This window comes from Ornithorhynchus anatinus, chromosome 7, assembly GCF_004115215.2.
Source record: "Ornithorhynchus anatinus isolate Pmale09 chromosome 7, mOrnAna1.pri.v4, whole genome shotgun sequence".
NCBI classification, from domain to species: domain Eukaryota; kingdom Metazoa; phylum Chordata; class Mammalia; order Monotremata; family Ornithorhynchidae; genus Ornithorhynchus; species Ornithorhynchus anatinus.
In genome coordinates this window covers 29,286,137-29,302,812 of record NC_041734.1, presented here as the reverse complement: position 1 = coordinate 29,302,812, position 16,676 = coordinate 29,286,137, and the positions used below count along the sequence as shown (strand labels likewise).

The window sequence follows — 16,676 nt, the reverse complement described above, 5'->3', positions numbered from 1 at the left end:
TGTAAGGAAATACTGAAGAACCTGAGAATTGAGGTCTAGAAGGGCAACAACCACACTGTTTTTAAAGCATTCTGTTTTCTTGGTTGGAGTCAGAATATCAGGATGGATGGGCAGGGCTTATCTTCTTCTTATTGATAACTAAGAAACCTGCAGCAGTAATTCACTAAGAGCACCTTAACAGCTTTAAAGAGTCCCTTCACTATCTGAATCAATCAACCAATCTTATTTGCTGAGTGCTATTTATTTATTGAATGTGCTGAGCAGAGCACAATACAGTAGAGTAGGTGGACACTATCCTTGCCCAAAAGGAATTTACAGAGTAGAAGGGGAGACAGACATTAAAATAAATTAAAAAGCTGGTTATGCTGCCATGGAAATGTCTAATAGATAAACCAGTGAATGCTGTAAACTGTGCGGATAGCACAGCACTAAGCATTCAAGTGCCTAATTTCCATGCAGTGACACTGGCACTGGAAAGGATCTGGTTCAGTATTTCTAGACAGCCTCATGTTTATGATGTGTTACAAGATGCTACCCAATTATTCCTATAAGTACATCTCTGTCTTCTTTTAACTTCCATTTCACATAGTCATTCTTCTCCATTACATTGATGAAGGGAGGTACCAGAGTATCTTTTTTCATGTTTGAACAAAAAACTGATAATTGAATGAATAATTTCTCCTGATCAACATCAAATCCCAGCATTTCTATCAGTTGATTTTTATGTTGATGAACATGCAAAACTTTGGTCTTTCAAGGGTAGGCAGTGTGGCCTAATGGAAATAGGCCTGGAACTTAATATGTTGACAAAGTAACTTTCAAAGAAAATGTGGGGAATATTGCTCTTGTAGAATGCCCTCGTTAGAAACTCACACTTTTTGCCTAATTGTCTATTTTCAACAAAAATAATCCAGTAATATTTCTCTTAAGGCCATCTCCTTACCTCATAGTGGAAAAAAAATGATAGTATTTGTTAAGCGCTTACTATGTGCCAATCACTGTTCTAAATGCTGGGGTAGAAACAAGGTAATCAGGTTGTCCCATGCGGGGCTCACAGTCTTAATCCCCATTTTACAGATGAGGGATCTGAGGCACAAAGAAGTGACTTGCCCAAGGTCACACAGCAGACAAGTGACGGAGCCGGGATTAGAGCCCACGTCCATGGAGCCAATTGGGCTGATTCGATAAGATTATCCTCTACCTCTCCTAACACATAATGTGATTCTTCACACCCTAAATAAATGCCATAATTATCATTCATTATTCTTGTCATTAGTATATGAAAATAAAAGGGATGTAAGAGTCTCCTCGAAATTCTGAATCTGATTGTTTCTTAGAAAATCGGTATTATTTTCTTCCTATTACAGATGAAGAAACTAAAAGTTTTATCCTGCAGATCCTGAGCCCCTAGAAACATTACCTGCAATCCAGCAACTGGGTTTGGACTAAATACTGGCGCATCTCTGGGCTTCAGTTGTCAATTAAGTGACCCTTCCTCTCTCTACCCCAAAGCAGGAGCTGTCAGTCAGGGGGAAAGAGCCAAACAAGGCCTCACATAATCTCCCAGATTACATACTCTGTCCGACCATGTTCAACCTTGCACTTTGAGTCCAACAGAATAGCAACAGAATGCTCAAAAATCCAACCCTCTCATCTTTAACTGGATTTTGCTAACAATTGTAAATATAGTTCTATCTACTGTTACATTCGCCCCATACAATCTTCAACTCACACTAGCAAAAGACATCAATTGCAGTCAGCTTTTTCAGTCTGACAGGCAGAGTTGACAAATCAGAGATTTTACCTCTTACACTGCCTATACATTCACACTGCTAAAGGGAAATCAAATCTCCATCAGCCAACTATACCTGGAGCATTGGGATCGTCTGGTTTAGGAGATGGAAGGAATTCATGATCAGAGGTGATTTATCCATCCATTCCTGAGATTTTTCTCTTAATTCTGCCAGCTGCCTCAGGGTAGCATTAGACTGAGAAACAGCAAACAAACAAAAAATCAGTGACATGTAACTCTAGAAAAACAGATCATTTAAGCTTTATGTTGGAAACTTCTGTAAGAACAACCTAAATGTGATGTTAATAAATATATAAAAAGACCATCATCGCCCAAACATTTCTGCTGCCTCGCTAGTAAATAAAGACATATTCCTTGCAAGATCAGAATTCTCTGGAATTTTGGGGAAGACTTCCCTTCGGGCATCAAGGCATAGTTACACTCTCCCAGGGATCAACAAAATATTCAATTTACAGACAAAATACTTTAATTGGTCAATGTCTACGTGGAATTGTATGGCATATTTTTTGGTAACATTCCCCACTCAACAACCCAGAAATGTTCTTCTCAGCTTCAACAGAGGATTGTGGTGACTTTCAAATTGGGTGTGCTTCTATTTGTAGGCCTGTGTGATCTCTTCAAATGCTTAGTACAGTGCTCTGCACACAGTAAGAGCTTAATAAATATGACTGAGTTAATGAATAAGAGGATGTGCCCAAAGATCCTCTTCCTCTTTTCTATTTTCCTGTTTCCTTCTCCTTCATTTCTCCAATCTTTTGACAGAAGTGAACTTATAACTAATCTGGGGTAAAATGAAGAGAAGTCTCCCAGATGTGAAAGGAAGGACAAATCCTTTATAATAATGTTGGTATTTGTTAAGTGCTTACTATGTGCAGAGAACTGTTCTAAGCGCTGGGGTAGATACAGGGTAATCAGGTTGTCCCACGTGAGGCTCACAGTCTTAATCCCCATTTTACAGATGAAGTAACTGAGGCACAGAGGAGTTAAGTGACTTGCCCACAGTTACACAGGTGCCAAGTGTCAGAGCTGGGATTCGAACCCATGACCTCTGACTCCCAAGCCCGTGCTCTTTCCACTGAGCTATGCTGCTTCTCTGTTTTATGGCTGGGGCCACTTGTGAACTAATCTCAGAGTGTTTGTATCTCCAGACAGGTTCTCTAACCACATTCCTTGCTACTCTTTGGAAATTTAAGCAATAAATTTCATTCCTCATTCCTCTAAAGGCTTGATGGGAGTGTCTTTTCCCTGGCAAAATCTTCATCCTGAGGCAGCAAGAATATACCACGATATCAAGGCAAACCAATCATTTCATCTAACCACAGAGAGAAGGTAAGCTGAAAAGCCTTTGCTCGATTCCTCAATGGGAGTGTGACAGTGGAAAGAGTGGTTCAGAGGAAGTGTAGGGAATGGTCACGATCAAAATTGACTGACTTACAGAGTCTTCTTATTCTTCATCAGTGGTATTTAATGAGCCTTTACTTTGTGCAGAGCACTTGTTGAATAAAGTCACTTTCCCAGATAACATAGTCTTACCTTTTCCATAATTGCTTTGGTTTCTGGAGTATATGGAGCATAAACAATCTTTCCCAGCAACATAGGCTTCAAGAATGCCCAAATCACAGGTCCTGCAGGCATATTTACAATATCCTTATAAAGGGAGAAGCAGAATGGTGCTGCAAAGAATGAAAGTAAGATTCATTAGGCACAGATCCTTTCATTCTATTTTCTTATGAGTTGTCCACAGTATCACTGTTTCATTCAGGCAGTCAGTTGTATTTATTGAGTGCTTACTGTGATCAGAGCACTGTATTAAGTGCTTGAGAGAGTACAATAACAATATAAAAGACTAATTCCTTGCCCACAATGAACTTACAGTCTAGAGGGGGTGACAGACATTAATATAAATAAATAAATTAGAGATATGTACATAAGTGCTGTGGAGTTGGGAGGTAGGATGAGTAAAATGAGCAAGTCAGATTGATGCAGGAGTGGAAGAAAACAAAAAGAGAGCTTAATAAGGGAAGGATTCTTGGAGGAGGTATGCCTTCAGTAAGGTTTGGAAGGGAGGAGAGTAATTCTCTGTCTGATATGAAGAGGCATTCCAGGCCAGAGGAAGGACATGGGTGAGAGATTACATTTAAGTACATTCAAGGCTAAAACTTCAAAAACAATTTCTATTTTGGGAAAATAGAAAAAAAACAACTACTTGCCATGCAAAATTTGTATAGCTTGGAAGGTCAATCGACAACACTGTGAGATGTGTGTAAAACTCCAAAATATTGGGCAATACAAGGATCATCTGTTGAAACCCTGATTCCACCTCCCTCCCAAATGACCACTTTTGAAGTGACCATGCAAGGCCCCGATTCTGATGCACACTTACTGCTATTTAAGGGAATCCCATATTTTAAAGAAATCTGCTCCTTATTCAGGTTGTAGGTCAAATGATCCTTGGTGTGGTTGCCTTTGGGTCTCTGGGAAGAGGGCAGCATGGCCATTAAGTATGCTGTTGTGATTCCTTGTGAGCACAGAGCTTGAGAGATGGTGCTGAATGACCCTTCAGGGGGGCTCATCCGGTTGCTCTTGGACATTGCCTGGAGGATAAACATCAGTGATGGAGCAAACATACATACTGACTCATCGGAGAGAGAGAGAGAGTGTGTCTTCCATTGGGCTATTTCAGAGCACAGCTCATTAAAATGAAAAACCCATTTGACTGGTGACCATAGGCCTAAGGGGTACTATTCATTTCAAAATGATACTGGAAACTCACCCTCATCCTCTGTGGAAAGCAGAGAAGCAACATGGCCTCGTGGAGAGAGCACATGCCTGGGAGCAAGAGGTCCGGGGTTCTAATCCCAGCTCTGGCACTTACCTGAGTTGCGACTTTGGGCAAGTCATTTAACTTCTCTCATTACTTTTTGCTAACCTGCCTTCCCCATTAACATATTAGCTCTTGAATTTATGGCTATACTTAAATGCTTAATCTGGGTAGTCCACACACATGAGATGGTCAAGAAACAGCATGGCTTAGTGGATAGAGCACTGGCCTGGGAGACAGAAAATACCTTAGCTGCAAAATGGGGATTTGATCCCTATTCTCCCTAGTAGTTGGACTGTGGGACCTGATTATTTCAAATGTATCCCAGTGCTTAATACAGCGACTGGTACAAAGTAAGTACTTAAGAAATACCACAATGGTTATTATTATTATCCAGTTTGGGCGGTGCATTTGAATGAAAGTCATAATCATCTAGTTTTATAGAAGACCTGAACTTCAACCCTTTTCACTGATTGACACTGTTAAGTAATCTACAGAGAGGATGGTTGGATTGTAATGTGGGGTGATGACCTAAATGGCTCAAGGAGGCAGATTTGGAGATACTTGAGAAAGGCAGCTCTGGCTAATTGTACTTGATACTCCTCCAAAATAAACTTTTTTTTAGAGATTATCATTTGGAAGTGAACTATATACAGTCCTAGAGAAACAAATTCATGATTGATGATAAATAATAATAATCATGGTATTTGTTAAGTGCTTACTGTGTGTCAAGGTCTGTGCTAAACCCTGGAGCGGATTCAAGATTATAAGGTCAGATGTAGTTCCTGCTCCACATGTGGGACTCACAGTCTAACGAAGAGAGAGATTAGGTATTGAATCCCCATTTACAGACAAGGAAACTGAGGCCCACAGAAATTAGCTGACTTGCCTGAGGTCACACAACAGACGAGTGATAGACCCAGGATTAGAATCTAGGATTCTGACTACCAAGGCTCATGCTCTTTCCAGTGGTATGCATGCTGCTACTATCAGTTTAAATACGAATCCACAGTGTCACCAATGACAGGGAATGTCCTGTAGAGCTGGACAAAAATTTCATTAATGGCAAAAGAAATCCTGCTGTGGGATCGTTGCCTCTTGGAAGATCAGAAGATCCTGTGAGTAAGCAAAATGCCAGGTGATTCAGTAGAAGTTGGGTTTTAGTGAGCTGGCTCCTGAATGGAGTATTTCTCATCACTCAACTCAGCAGATTTCCCTCATGATTTAAGGTGTTTTATTTTGAAGAACATGTCATCTTTGGTGGAAGCTACATCAGTGATGGTGCCTGTGGAATGCCTCAGGGCAAAATTGGGGAAGGTTAAGGCAACTCAAGGACATTGGTCCATTCTAGGTGGCTGTTCTCTAGAAGGTGTTTGACCCAAGGGCACAACCAGCTCACGTCATACCTGGGTCAGTGGCACACTCCTGGCCAGTGGCATTTGTCTCAAAGATTTCATTTTGTCTAGCAGAGGATGAGTGCCAGCAGCCATCTGATTGAGAAAGTCCTTCAGCCTCAGGAAGAGATCCAACATCTTTTCTATGGGCTCTTGATCTTCCCTCGGGAAAAATACCTGGAAGAAATAAGAAAAAGAAAGAAATGCTTTGAAAAGTCCATATAGGCTATCTTTCTGCCACCCATCTCCATATATATATGCAACTGGGATAGGGTAGATAGCCTATGAGAAAAATGTCTACGTAGCTGAACAAGTTCAGTGGTTTCAGTACAGGAGAAAACATAAATCTTGAAAAGAACCAGGTTTTTAAAAGTCCAGTTTCCCTTTCCCTTCTACGCATTTCTAAATCTAAGCCATTTCAGTTCTGTCTCTTGCCCTAATAAAATTCAATGTGTAAATGAAAGACCAAGATGTAGCAGGGTGTCAAGGAGAGAGCATGGACCTGGGAGTCAGAAGGTCATGAGTTCTAATCCTGGCTTCACCACTTATCTGCAGTGTGACCTTGGGCAAGTCACTTAACTTGTCTCTGTTTCAGTTACCTCATCTGTAAAATGGGGATTGAAACTGTGAGCTCAACGTGGGATAGGGACTGTGTCCAGCCCAATTTGCTTGTAAGCACCCCCAGCACATAGTGCAGTGCCTTACATATAGTGAGGGCTTAGGAAATACCATAATTATTATTACTATTACCTTGGCCTCTCTAGAGGAAATGTGGCTGTCCCAATGTGCTACTAATTCCTTTCCGTTTCTGCTAAACCATCCCTTTATATTGTACTCTCCCAGGCACTTAATACAGTGCTATGTGCACAGTCAGTGCTAAATAAATACCACTGATTGAAATCAAAACCAAAATCCTCCATTTCACTTAAGCTCCAACAGAAGATGCATGTTTTGGATGGAGATGGGTGAATTGGCCCAAGAAGTGATGAGGTTTGGCTTAGTCTGTCTATAACAGGGTATAGTATTTTCAAAGCATTAAGTGGTGGTTTTCTACTTGTCAAAGACACAAGCTCTTGTGTCTAGCCCCGGGGCATTCCCACAGTCTCTCTTGGCGATGACCCTGGCTTTTTATATCCTGCCCAAGACAGGAAAGCCGCAAGACAAATGACTCTGGCAACTTGTGACGTCTTTCTGCTGGAGCAATTGTAGGAACTGAGGCTCTGTCTTAATAAAATTAATGTGAGGCTATGCCTAAAGAAAGCATTTTTTTAATGGTATTGTTAAGCGCTTACTATGTGCCAGGCACTATTCTAAGCATTGGGGTAGCTACAACCTAAACAAGTTGGACACAGTCCATGTTCCACATAGGGCTCACACCCTGAATCTCCATTTTACAGATGAAGTAACTGAGGCATAGAGAAGTTGACTTGCCCAAGCTCACGCAGCAGACAAGTGGCAGAACCGGGTTTAGAACTCAGGTCCTTCTGTCTCCCAGGCCTGTGCTCTATCCACTAGGCGACGCTACTTCTTGACCATCTAATGTGTGTGGACTACCCAGGTTAGGCATTTAAGAATAGCCATAAATTCAAGAGCTAATATAATAATAATGTTGGTATTTGTTAAGCGCTTACTATGTGCAGAGCACTGTTCTAAGCGCTGGGGTAGATAAAGGGCAATCAGGTTGTCCCACGTGAGGCTCACAATCTTAATCCCCATTTTACAAATGAGGTAACTGAGGCACAGATAAGTTAAGTGACTTGCCCACAGTCACACAGCTGACAAGTGGCAGGGCTGGGATTTGAACCCATGACCTCCGACTCCCAAGCCCATGCTCTTTCCACTGAGCCACGCTGCTTTAGGGAAGGCAAGTTAGCAAAAAGTAATGAATAATTAAATTAACATGTGAGTAGATCAAAATGATAAACACAAGTGGAAAAGTAAACACTAAAGAGATGAACAGATAAGTTTAGGAAGGCCCGAAGTAGCTGTGCAAAGGCATGGCTATTACGGTACAGTACAGTGCTCTGCATTCAGTCAGCACTTAGAAGTATTGATTAATCAGGGAAGACTTCCCAGAGGAGGTGCCATTTTTAGTTGGGCAGGATGTAGTATGGCAAAGCAGTAGGGAAAGGATGTTAAGGGAAGCAGCATGGCTTAGTGGAAAGAGCCCAGGCTTGGGAGTCGGAGGTCATGGGTTTAAATCCCAGCTCTGCCACTTGTCAGCTGTGTGACTGTGGGCAAGTCACTTAACTTCTCTGGGCCTCAGTTCCCTCATCTGTAAAATGGGGGTGAAGACTGTGAGCCCCACATGGGACAACCTGATGACCCTGTATCTACCCCAGCACTTAGAACAGTGCTCTGCACATAGTAAGCGTTTAACAAATACCAACATCATTATTATTATTATTATTAAGGATGGCGCAAGTACCTAGTGTATTGATGAAACTTTTGGTTTTCACTATAGGCTATGGTAGAGCTGGAATAGAACCCAGGCCTCCTGTCTTCTAGTCCCAGGTTAATTTTCCCACTAGTTCAGAGCAGCATGGCTTAGTGGAAAGAGCACGGGCTTGGGAGTCAGAGATAGAGGGTTCTAATCCCGGCTTTGCCACTTGTCAGCTGTGTGACTTTGGGCAAGTCACTTAACTTTTTGGTGCCTCAGTTACCTGATCTGTAAAATGGGGATTAAAAGTGTGAGCCCCACGTGGGACAACCTGATTACCCTGTATCTACCCCAGCGCTTAAAACAGTGTTCAGCACATAGTAGCACTTAACAAATACCAACATTATTATCAGCTGTGTGACTTTGGGAAAATCACTTAACTTCTCTGTGCCTCAGTTACCTCATCTGTGAAATGGGGATTAAGACTGTGAGCCCCACTTGGGACAACCTGACTACCTTGTATCTACCCCAGAGCTTAGAACAGTGTTTGGCACATGGTAAGTGCTTAAAAATTACTATCATTATTATTATTATTATTATTATCTCCAAACAGCATAGTTTAGTAACAAGATCATGGGCCTGGGAGTCAGAGGACCTGCATTCTAATACCATCTTTGCCACTTGTCAGCTGTGTGACACTGGGCAAGTCACTTAACTTCTCAGTGCCTCGGTTTCATCATCTCTAAAATGGAGATTCAATACATGTTCTCCCTCCTACTTTGATGTGGGACAGGGGATGTGATTATTTTATATATACCCCTTTATTTAGTACAATCCTTGGCACACAGTCTGGACTGTAAATTCATTATAGGCAGGGAATGTGTCTACCAACTCTGTTATATTTTGCTCTCCCAAGTGCTTAGTGCAGTGATCTCCATGCAGTAAACACTCAAATACCATTGATTATTTTTTTAATCTGGTATTTCTTAAGCACTTACTATGTGCCAGGCACTGTACTAAGCACTAGGGTAGACATGGGATAATCAAGTTGGACACTGTCCATGTCCCACATAGGGCTCACCACCTTAATCCCCATTTTACAGATGAGGTAACTGAGGCACAGGGAAGCTAAGTGACCTGCCCATGGTCACACAGCAGATGCGAGATGGAGCCGGGATTAAAACCTAGGTTATCTGACTGCCAGGTCCATGTTCTTTCCATTAGGCCATGCTGCTTCTTATAATTGATTGATTGATAATCAGCGCTTAACAAATACCGCACTCATTATTACTCTCACCCCACCATACACAAACACATATTGTCACAAGCTCTCATTCACACATACACAAACATACACACACTCACACACAACTCCACACCAAACTCACTTCCTAAGGAGATGCTAATGTCCCTGAGCTCAAAGCATCTTGTCTGGTTACCAAAGGAACCCAGAGACTGTAACTATAGCTGCCAGGAGAATGCCCAGTGAATCAATTAATGCCCAAACATCACAGAAACTAGAAGGAGCGTGGCTTAGTGGAGAGAGCACAGGACTGGGAGGTAGAAAGTCATGGGTTCTAATCCCAGCTCCGCCACGTGTCTGCTGTGTGACCTTGGGCAAGTCACTTCACTTCTCTGTGCTTCAGTTTACCTCATCTGTGAAATGGTGATTGGGACTGTGAGCCCCACGTGGGACAACCTGATTACCTTGCAACTACCCCAGCGCTTAGAACAGTGCTTGGCACATAGTAAACACTTTACAAATGTCATTATTATTATTATTACTATGACCGCTAAGTAAGATGAGTGGAGACTAAGAGAAACACAATTGCTGACCTCTCAGATTGTAGTGTTTTTCTCGGAGATCTGACCTTCCCTCCCTACCACACCCTCAATTCATAAAATCCCTGTCTACCCAGGTTCTTAAACACTCTTACTAAACAGTCAGTCAATGTGAACTCCTTCTTTCAACCCAGAAGGATTGGGTCAGGCCTGAATTTATCCTGAAAAACTGGAGCTGGGATTCACATAGCATCTCAGTTCAAAAGCATCCTTTGGTGTTTTTGCAGGTAAGCAAACTGAGACAGGCAAACAGAAGGAATAATCTGTTTTAGGAATAACCTCTCATTAGTTTCATTTGAACTGAGCCTCAGTTCTTCCAATGGCTGCTGCAGAGAAGATGTCACACAAGGTGCCAGAGTTATTTCCTGTCTTTGGCAGGTAAAGAAAGTCTGGGGTCATCACCTAGAGTCTCAGGGAAAGTGTCAAGGCTTTGTACATGAGTTTGTGTATTCAGGAAAATAGAAAACTTCTCTTTACTGTTTTGTAGATACTCCACCAGGTTAGAGAGCAATGATATGCCAGCCCTCACCTCTCATCTGCCCCCATCCAGAAACATGCACTCTGTGTCTGCACATAAGAATGAGATGCTCTTACTCTCCTTCTCTTCTCCTTTTCTGATCCTGTGGGACTTCAACCTCAGTACAGATGATTTTTCTTTGACCCCTCAGGCAATTTCTTTCTCTCACTTTTCAACCCTGTTCACCCCTTGCTCTACCTCAGCTCAGCCACACATCACACGGGAGCTCACTAGATTTAATCATCTTGAGTCACTGTCCCATTTCTAATCCCATAAATTCTGACTTATCACATCTGAACACAGCCTTATAACCTGCATCTTTACCCACATTCAGTCACTCACAAACTCAGTCTTCACTCCCTTCCAGGATCTCCATCCTCTGAATCCACTCTACTTATCCCAGGCTAACACAAGCCTTCTAGATTATTTAAAACAAATGGTCTCTGTTAAGGTCATTCTATGTGCCAGGCACTGTATTAAGCACTGGTGTATATACAAGCTAATCAAGTTGGACACTGTCCATGTCCCATGTGGGGTTCAAAGTCTTAATTCCCATTTTACCAATGAAGGAACAGAGGCACAGAGAAGTGAAATGATTTGCACAAGGTCACACCATAGACAGGTGGTGGAGCCGGGATTAGAACCAAGGTCCTTCTGACTACCAGGCTTGCCCTCTATCCATTAGGCCTCACTGCTTCTCACTCCACTTCCCTTTTAAACTCCTTCCAAAACATCCCCTCCCTTGATACCTGCCCTCAACTCAGCTTCCTCTACCAGTCTCAACTCCTTTACCCACTGTCCCTTCATCATTCAGTGTTTCACCATTACCCAGGCCAGGTTCACTCCCACACCCTGCTTCCTCTGACCCTGCGCCCACACAGCTGAATGTGGTTGGTGGAAATCCAGGTACCGGTCCGACTTCTGCCATTACAGATTCATAGTCTCCCACTAGAACTCAGCTCTCTCTTCTAGTCCTCCCTCATTGCTTCCATGTTCACAACCCTCACCAACTTATCCAAATCTTTAACTCTTTCCTGAAGCCCTCTGTTCTCCTACCACATCCCTCCCCAAGCCCTGTTGACCTAGCAAACTACTTTGTTGATAAAATTGAAACAATCACGCTTGACTGCTTCGAGGTTCCCCATCCTCTCCTGTGATGCCACCTGCCTCTTCTCATCCTTCTGCTTCCCTGCCATTTCTCAATAAGAGGCCTTCCTCCTGCTCTCTAACTCTTCTGTGCCCCTGACTCTACCTCCTAAAAGTGCTTGTTCACATTCTCTTCCCCTCACTCACTGTTAACTCCTTACTATAATAATAATGTTGGTATTTGTTAAGCGCTTACTATGTGCAGAGCACTGTTCTAAGCGTTGGGGGAGATACAGGGTAATCAGGTTGTCCTACATGAGGCTCACAGTTAATCCCCATTTTACAGATGAGGGAACTGAGGCACAGAGAAGTTAAGTGACTTGCCCACAGTCACACAGCTGACAAGTGGTAGAGCCGGGAGTCGAACCCATGACCTCTGACTCTGAAGCCCAGACTCTTTCCACTGAGCCACACTGCTTCCTATTATCTGCAGGCTCATCCCCTCCTTCCTTGAAGACTGCTCAAGTCTCCCCCATACTTAAAAAGTCCTCTCTCAATCCTCCAGCCCCTCCAGCTCACCCAATCTCCATGCTCCCATTCCAATCCAAACTATATACAAGTGAGTTTGTATATACGCCTGCTATCTCCAATACCTTTCTGCCAATCCTCTTTGTGGCCCACTTCAATCAGTTTTCCAACCACTTCGCTCCACTGAATCTGCACTCTCTAAGCCCTTATAGCCAAGACCAGTGAGCTCTAGTTTGGCTCCAATCCTCCTTGATCTCTCAGCTACTTTTGACACTGTGGACTACTCCCTTCACCTTGAAGCACTGCAGGCCTTTGTTTTGCCATCCAGATATGTACCTAATTCTCCTCCTACCTTCTGAGCTCTTTTTCTCAGGTCATTCACTGGCTCCTCTTCTGCCTCATAGCCCCTAATGAAGTGTCTTGCAAGGCTCTGTTCTGCGTCCCTCAATCTTCTTGCTCTACACTGACTCTCTAAGGGGGTTCATCTGCATACATTGCTTCCACTACTACTGCTCTGTGCAGATCTTCCTAATTTATCTCTCCTGCTCCTTCCTTTCATCTAAACTACAATCCTGCATTTCCTCTTGCCTCTTGCCAGACCATCTCCAACTGCCCAGACCACAACCTAATGTCTGCACACCTTCCCTCATAAAATCCCTCCTCCTCCTCCAAACTTTCCCATCTCTGTTGATGACACCACCACCCTTCCAGTCCTAGAAGCCTGTGAGCTTGGTGTCATCCTTGACTCCTCACTATCTTTTACCATTCACATTCAGAGTACTGCTAAATCCTGCTGATTTTTCCTACACAACATCTCCCACATCTGCCTATTCTCTCCACTCAGACTGCTACCATCTAGGTCAAAGCTCAAGTCAGAGACTATTGTATGTGTCTTCTGGCTGGTCTCCCTGTTTCCAGCTTCTTCCCACTCCAAACTGTACTGTTCTCTGCAGAAAGGATCATCATCTTGAGGTTTCACATCAAACATCTCCCTCTTCTCCTATCCTTCTAGTGGCTCCTCATTTCCCTCTGGATCAAATAAAAACTCCCCACAACTGACTTCAAGCCTCTCCACTAATTCTTTCCACTTTACATATTAGCCTTCTTTACCCAATGCTCTCCCTCCATTGTCTTCATTCCTCTCAAGCCAAACTCCTAGCTGTACCTCGCTCTCAGCTCTCCCACCTCCATCTTCTTGCTCCAGCTGTTCCTCCAGCCTGTAACTCCCTCCCCATCCCAGTCGGACACACCACAGCTCTCCCCACTCTGAAGCCCTTCTAAAATCCAATCTTCTCCAATAAGCCTCCTCTGATAAACTCCCCAAATCCATCACATCAACCCCTCAGCCACCTCTAGTACTTACATATTTATTTATTCATCAATCAATCAATCCATCAATGGTACTTATTGAGTACTTACTGTGTGCAAAGCACTGTACTAAAAACACTTGGGAAAGTACAATAGAACAGAATTTGTAGCACATTCCCTGCCCACAATGCCTTACAATCTAGAGGGGGAGACAAACATTAATATAAATGATTAATTTATAATGTATAATGTATAGACATTTATGCCCTCCCTCGGTACTTATGTAAATTTTAATGATGGATTATTTGGTCAATTTATTTATTCTATCTACCCCATTTGTAAATATTTTCATGTCTATCCTTCCTGCATGAGTGTAAGGTCCTTATGGGCAGGAAAAAGGTCTCATGCTTTGGTTATATTTTTCCAAGTGCTTTGTACAGTGCATTGCACCCAGTGGGTGCTTAATAAACACCTTTACTGTGACTACTACTAAAGAACAAATCAAATCATTTCCCAGGAGACAATCACTTCTGCTGTTGACAGAAAATGTGATCATATCATCTAACAATATTATTAATTGCATTGAAGGGAACAGAATGAGTAAGTGAAAACAGCATGTGTACCTTGTAGGTAAAGTTGTAAATGTCCAAATGGTGTAAAAGTGTAACTCCGATAAGATAAAACTTGCGGGATCTCTCTGGGACAGACAGGTTACAGAATTCCTTAACCGCAGCTTCTAACTTGGGATCAGTGATGTTGGAATCACAAGATTGAAGGAAGAAGACATGAGAAACCACCTGTGAATTTGAGATGGAAAGAAAGTGCATATCACAAGGTTGCTCTGGTCTGTCTATTGTGTTGTAAAGTGCAGGGAATATTCTACAATATCATGCCATAGTCACAACAATTGATCTCCTAAAAACATCCCTCTGTCTGTTCATTAGACATTTGTTGAGTTGACAGAAATCAAAAATCAGGGAAGGGGAGGATGGGAAATGGAAAGGTTCATGGCAGGCATGGGAGAATGATAAAAATCAGGGACCATTCCATACAAGCCCAGCAGTGTCTTACACTAAATCCTAAGTATCTGGGAGGCATTCTGTTAACAAATAAAATTTTGTTACAAGTCAATTTGCTCCATCCAGAGGCTGCCCAGGCAGACTTCCAATTATCCGCAGAATAGCAGGGAAGGGGCTCGAAGCAAAGTTGCTTTGCTGCATATGTTCATCCCCAGATAGACTCTCTTTTCTTAGACAAAAGGAGGAGAAGCAGTGTAAAGGAGGCCCAAGGAACCTGACTCAAGAATAAATGAATTAAATACACTCAGTCCTCATGCTGAATGCAGTATCAGTAGGGGTAGGAAGAGTGGAAGAGAGATTCCCTATCAGAGATACTCCTCCAAATGGGAAAGAAAAAGGAAAATGTCTAAGCTTTTGCTATAGAGAGAGGTCCTTTCCTCTTGTTCTCTTGGAAAGTTATGAGGATTTCTTTGCCAGTCTTGATTTTTTTCCCCAAGTACAAATGTTTCCACTTCAGAAGCTTTCCTTTCTGGGCCTCTTTAATGCTTATCCTATTAAGAAAAATTTGTCCTTTTGAAAAGGAGACCCCTGGTGCTTTTTCACCTACCTCATCTCTGTTTTCGGGAATGGGCATTTCCAGTAGCACATCAATGCTGGAATTGGACATTCCTGTGACTCTATGGAGATCTTCTTTCAGGTGATCCACATTTTTAAACATATCCATTAATTGGCCTTCAAAAAAGAATCCATTTGTATACCGGTTAAAATGTGTTTCATCTTGCAATACAATGAACACATAACTTTCCTCAAATTAGTTGAAGCAAACTTGACATCCATCAATCAACTGTACCTGTTGAACACATACTATATGAAGAGTACTGTACTAAGCAATTAGGAAAGTACAATATACCAGAGTTGGTAGACACGTTCCCTGTCCACAGAGAGCTTACAGTCCCTAAGGAGCTTACTCACATGAATAAGCACATTAGGTCATGATGCAAAACCATCTGCCTTGAACTTTTTGTCTCAAAAGACCTACATTCCTACCTAGAGGACACCTGCATGGGAAGGAGCATGACCTAATGGAAAAAGCATGGGCCTTGGAGTCAATGGATTTGGTTCTAATCCTGGCACTGTCATTTGCCTGCTCTGTGGGCAACTCAATTTCTCTTTCACTTTCCTCAGCTCTAAAATAAGGGTCTGTATCTCTTCTCCCTCCTAATTCTATAGTGAGCCCAATGTGGGACAGGGGCCAGGTCCATCCTGATTAACTCGTATCTACCCCAGGGCTTAGAACAATGCTTGACACATAGCAAGTGCTTAACAAATGCCATAAAAAATTTATTCTTTAACAATCCCAAGATAACAGATAGTTCTGCACCCTGAATTCCTCTGCAATGGCTTCAGTTGATTAAAAGCAGGGACTCACATTTGTGGTTCAGGGAAACATTATTCTTCACTGACTGCAGAAGTCATTGATTTAAAAACAAAAAACAAATAACTTCTCTGCTGAGATTGTATGAGTATGTTTTTTCACTCTTAAACAAAGATAAAAAGTAGCCCTATAGATGAATTATTCCAAAGACAGATAAATTTGCACTCCTTAATATACAAAACACTTAAAATTTTTGGTGCCCAGGGCAGCAGCTCTAATTACTTTTACAACTTGGGCACAATTGCCTTCTTTCTACTTGCGTAATAAAATAATAATATTTGGTGGCAATTTTAGAAGATCTTAATCTCTATTCCTTCATACCAGTGTGACTTCATTTATTTTTATCCCTGGGGATCAGTAAATCTTGTGGTTATACAGTGACTAAAATCCTTCCTGCCTTTTTTCTGACCATAAAGGCCTTATCCTGAGAATTGCATTACATTAAGATGTGTAATGTTCCTGGGCAGAACTCTGTCAGAAGAGAAGATGATGAATAAATATTTCTTCTGGCTTTTCTTCATCAAATCACTCCC

The 16,676-nt window shown here is 42.2% G+C and overlaps 1 protein-coding gene across 1 annotated transcript in view; it reads right to left on the bottom strand.

The window, feature by feature from the left end:
* ABCA12 (ATP binding cassette subfamily A member 12) overlaps positions 1–16,676 on the bottom strand; it is a 137,622-nt gene that overhangs the window by 89,584 nt on the left and 31,362 nt on the right. Inside the window, exons 10-15 of the mRNA XM_029068474.2 lie at positions 15,316–15,440; positions 14,313–14,486; positions 6,041–6,205; positions 4,197–4,407; positions 3,347–3,486; positions 1,869–1,988 (exon numbers count right to left, since the gene is read on the bottom strand). Coding sequence (XP_028924307.2) covers positions 1,869–1,988; positions 3,347–3,486; positions 4,197–4,407; positions 6,041–6,205; positions 14,313–14,486; positions 15,316–15,440 — 935 coding nt within the window. The remainder of the gene's footprint in view (positions 1–1,868; positions 1,989–3,346; positions 3,487–4,196; positions 4,408–6,040; positions 6,206–14,312; positions 14,487–15,315; positions 15,441–16,676) is intronic.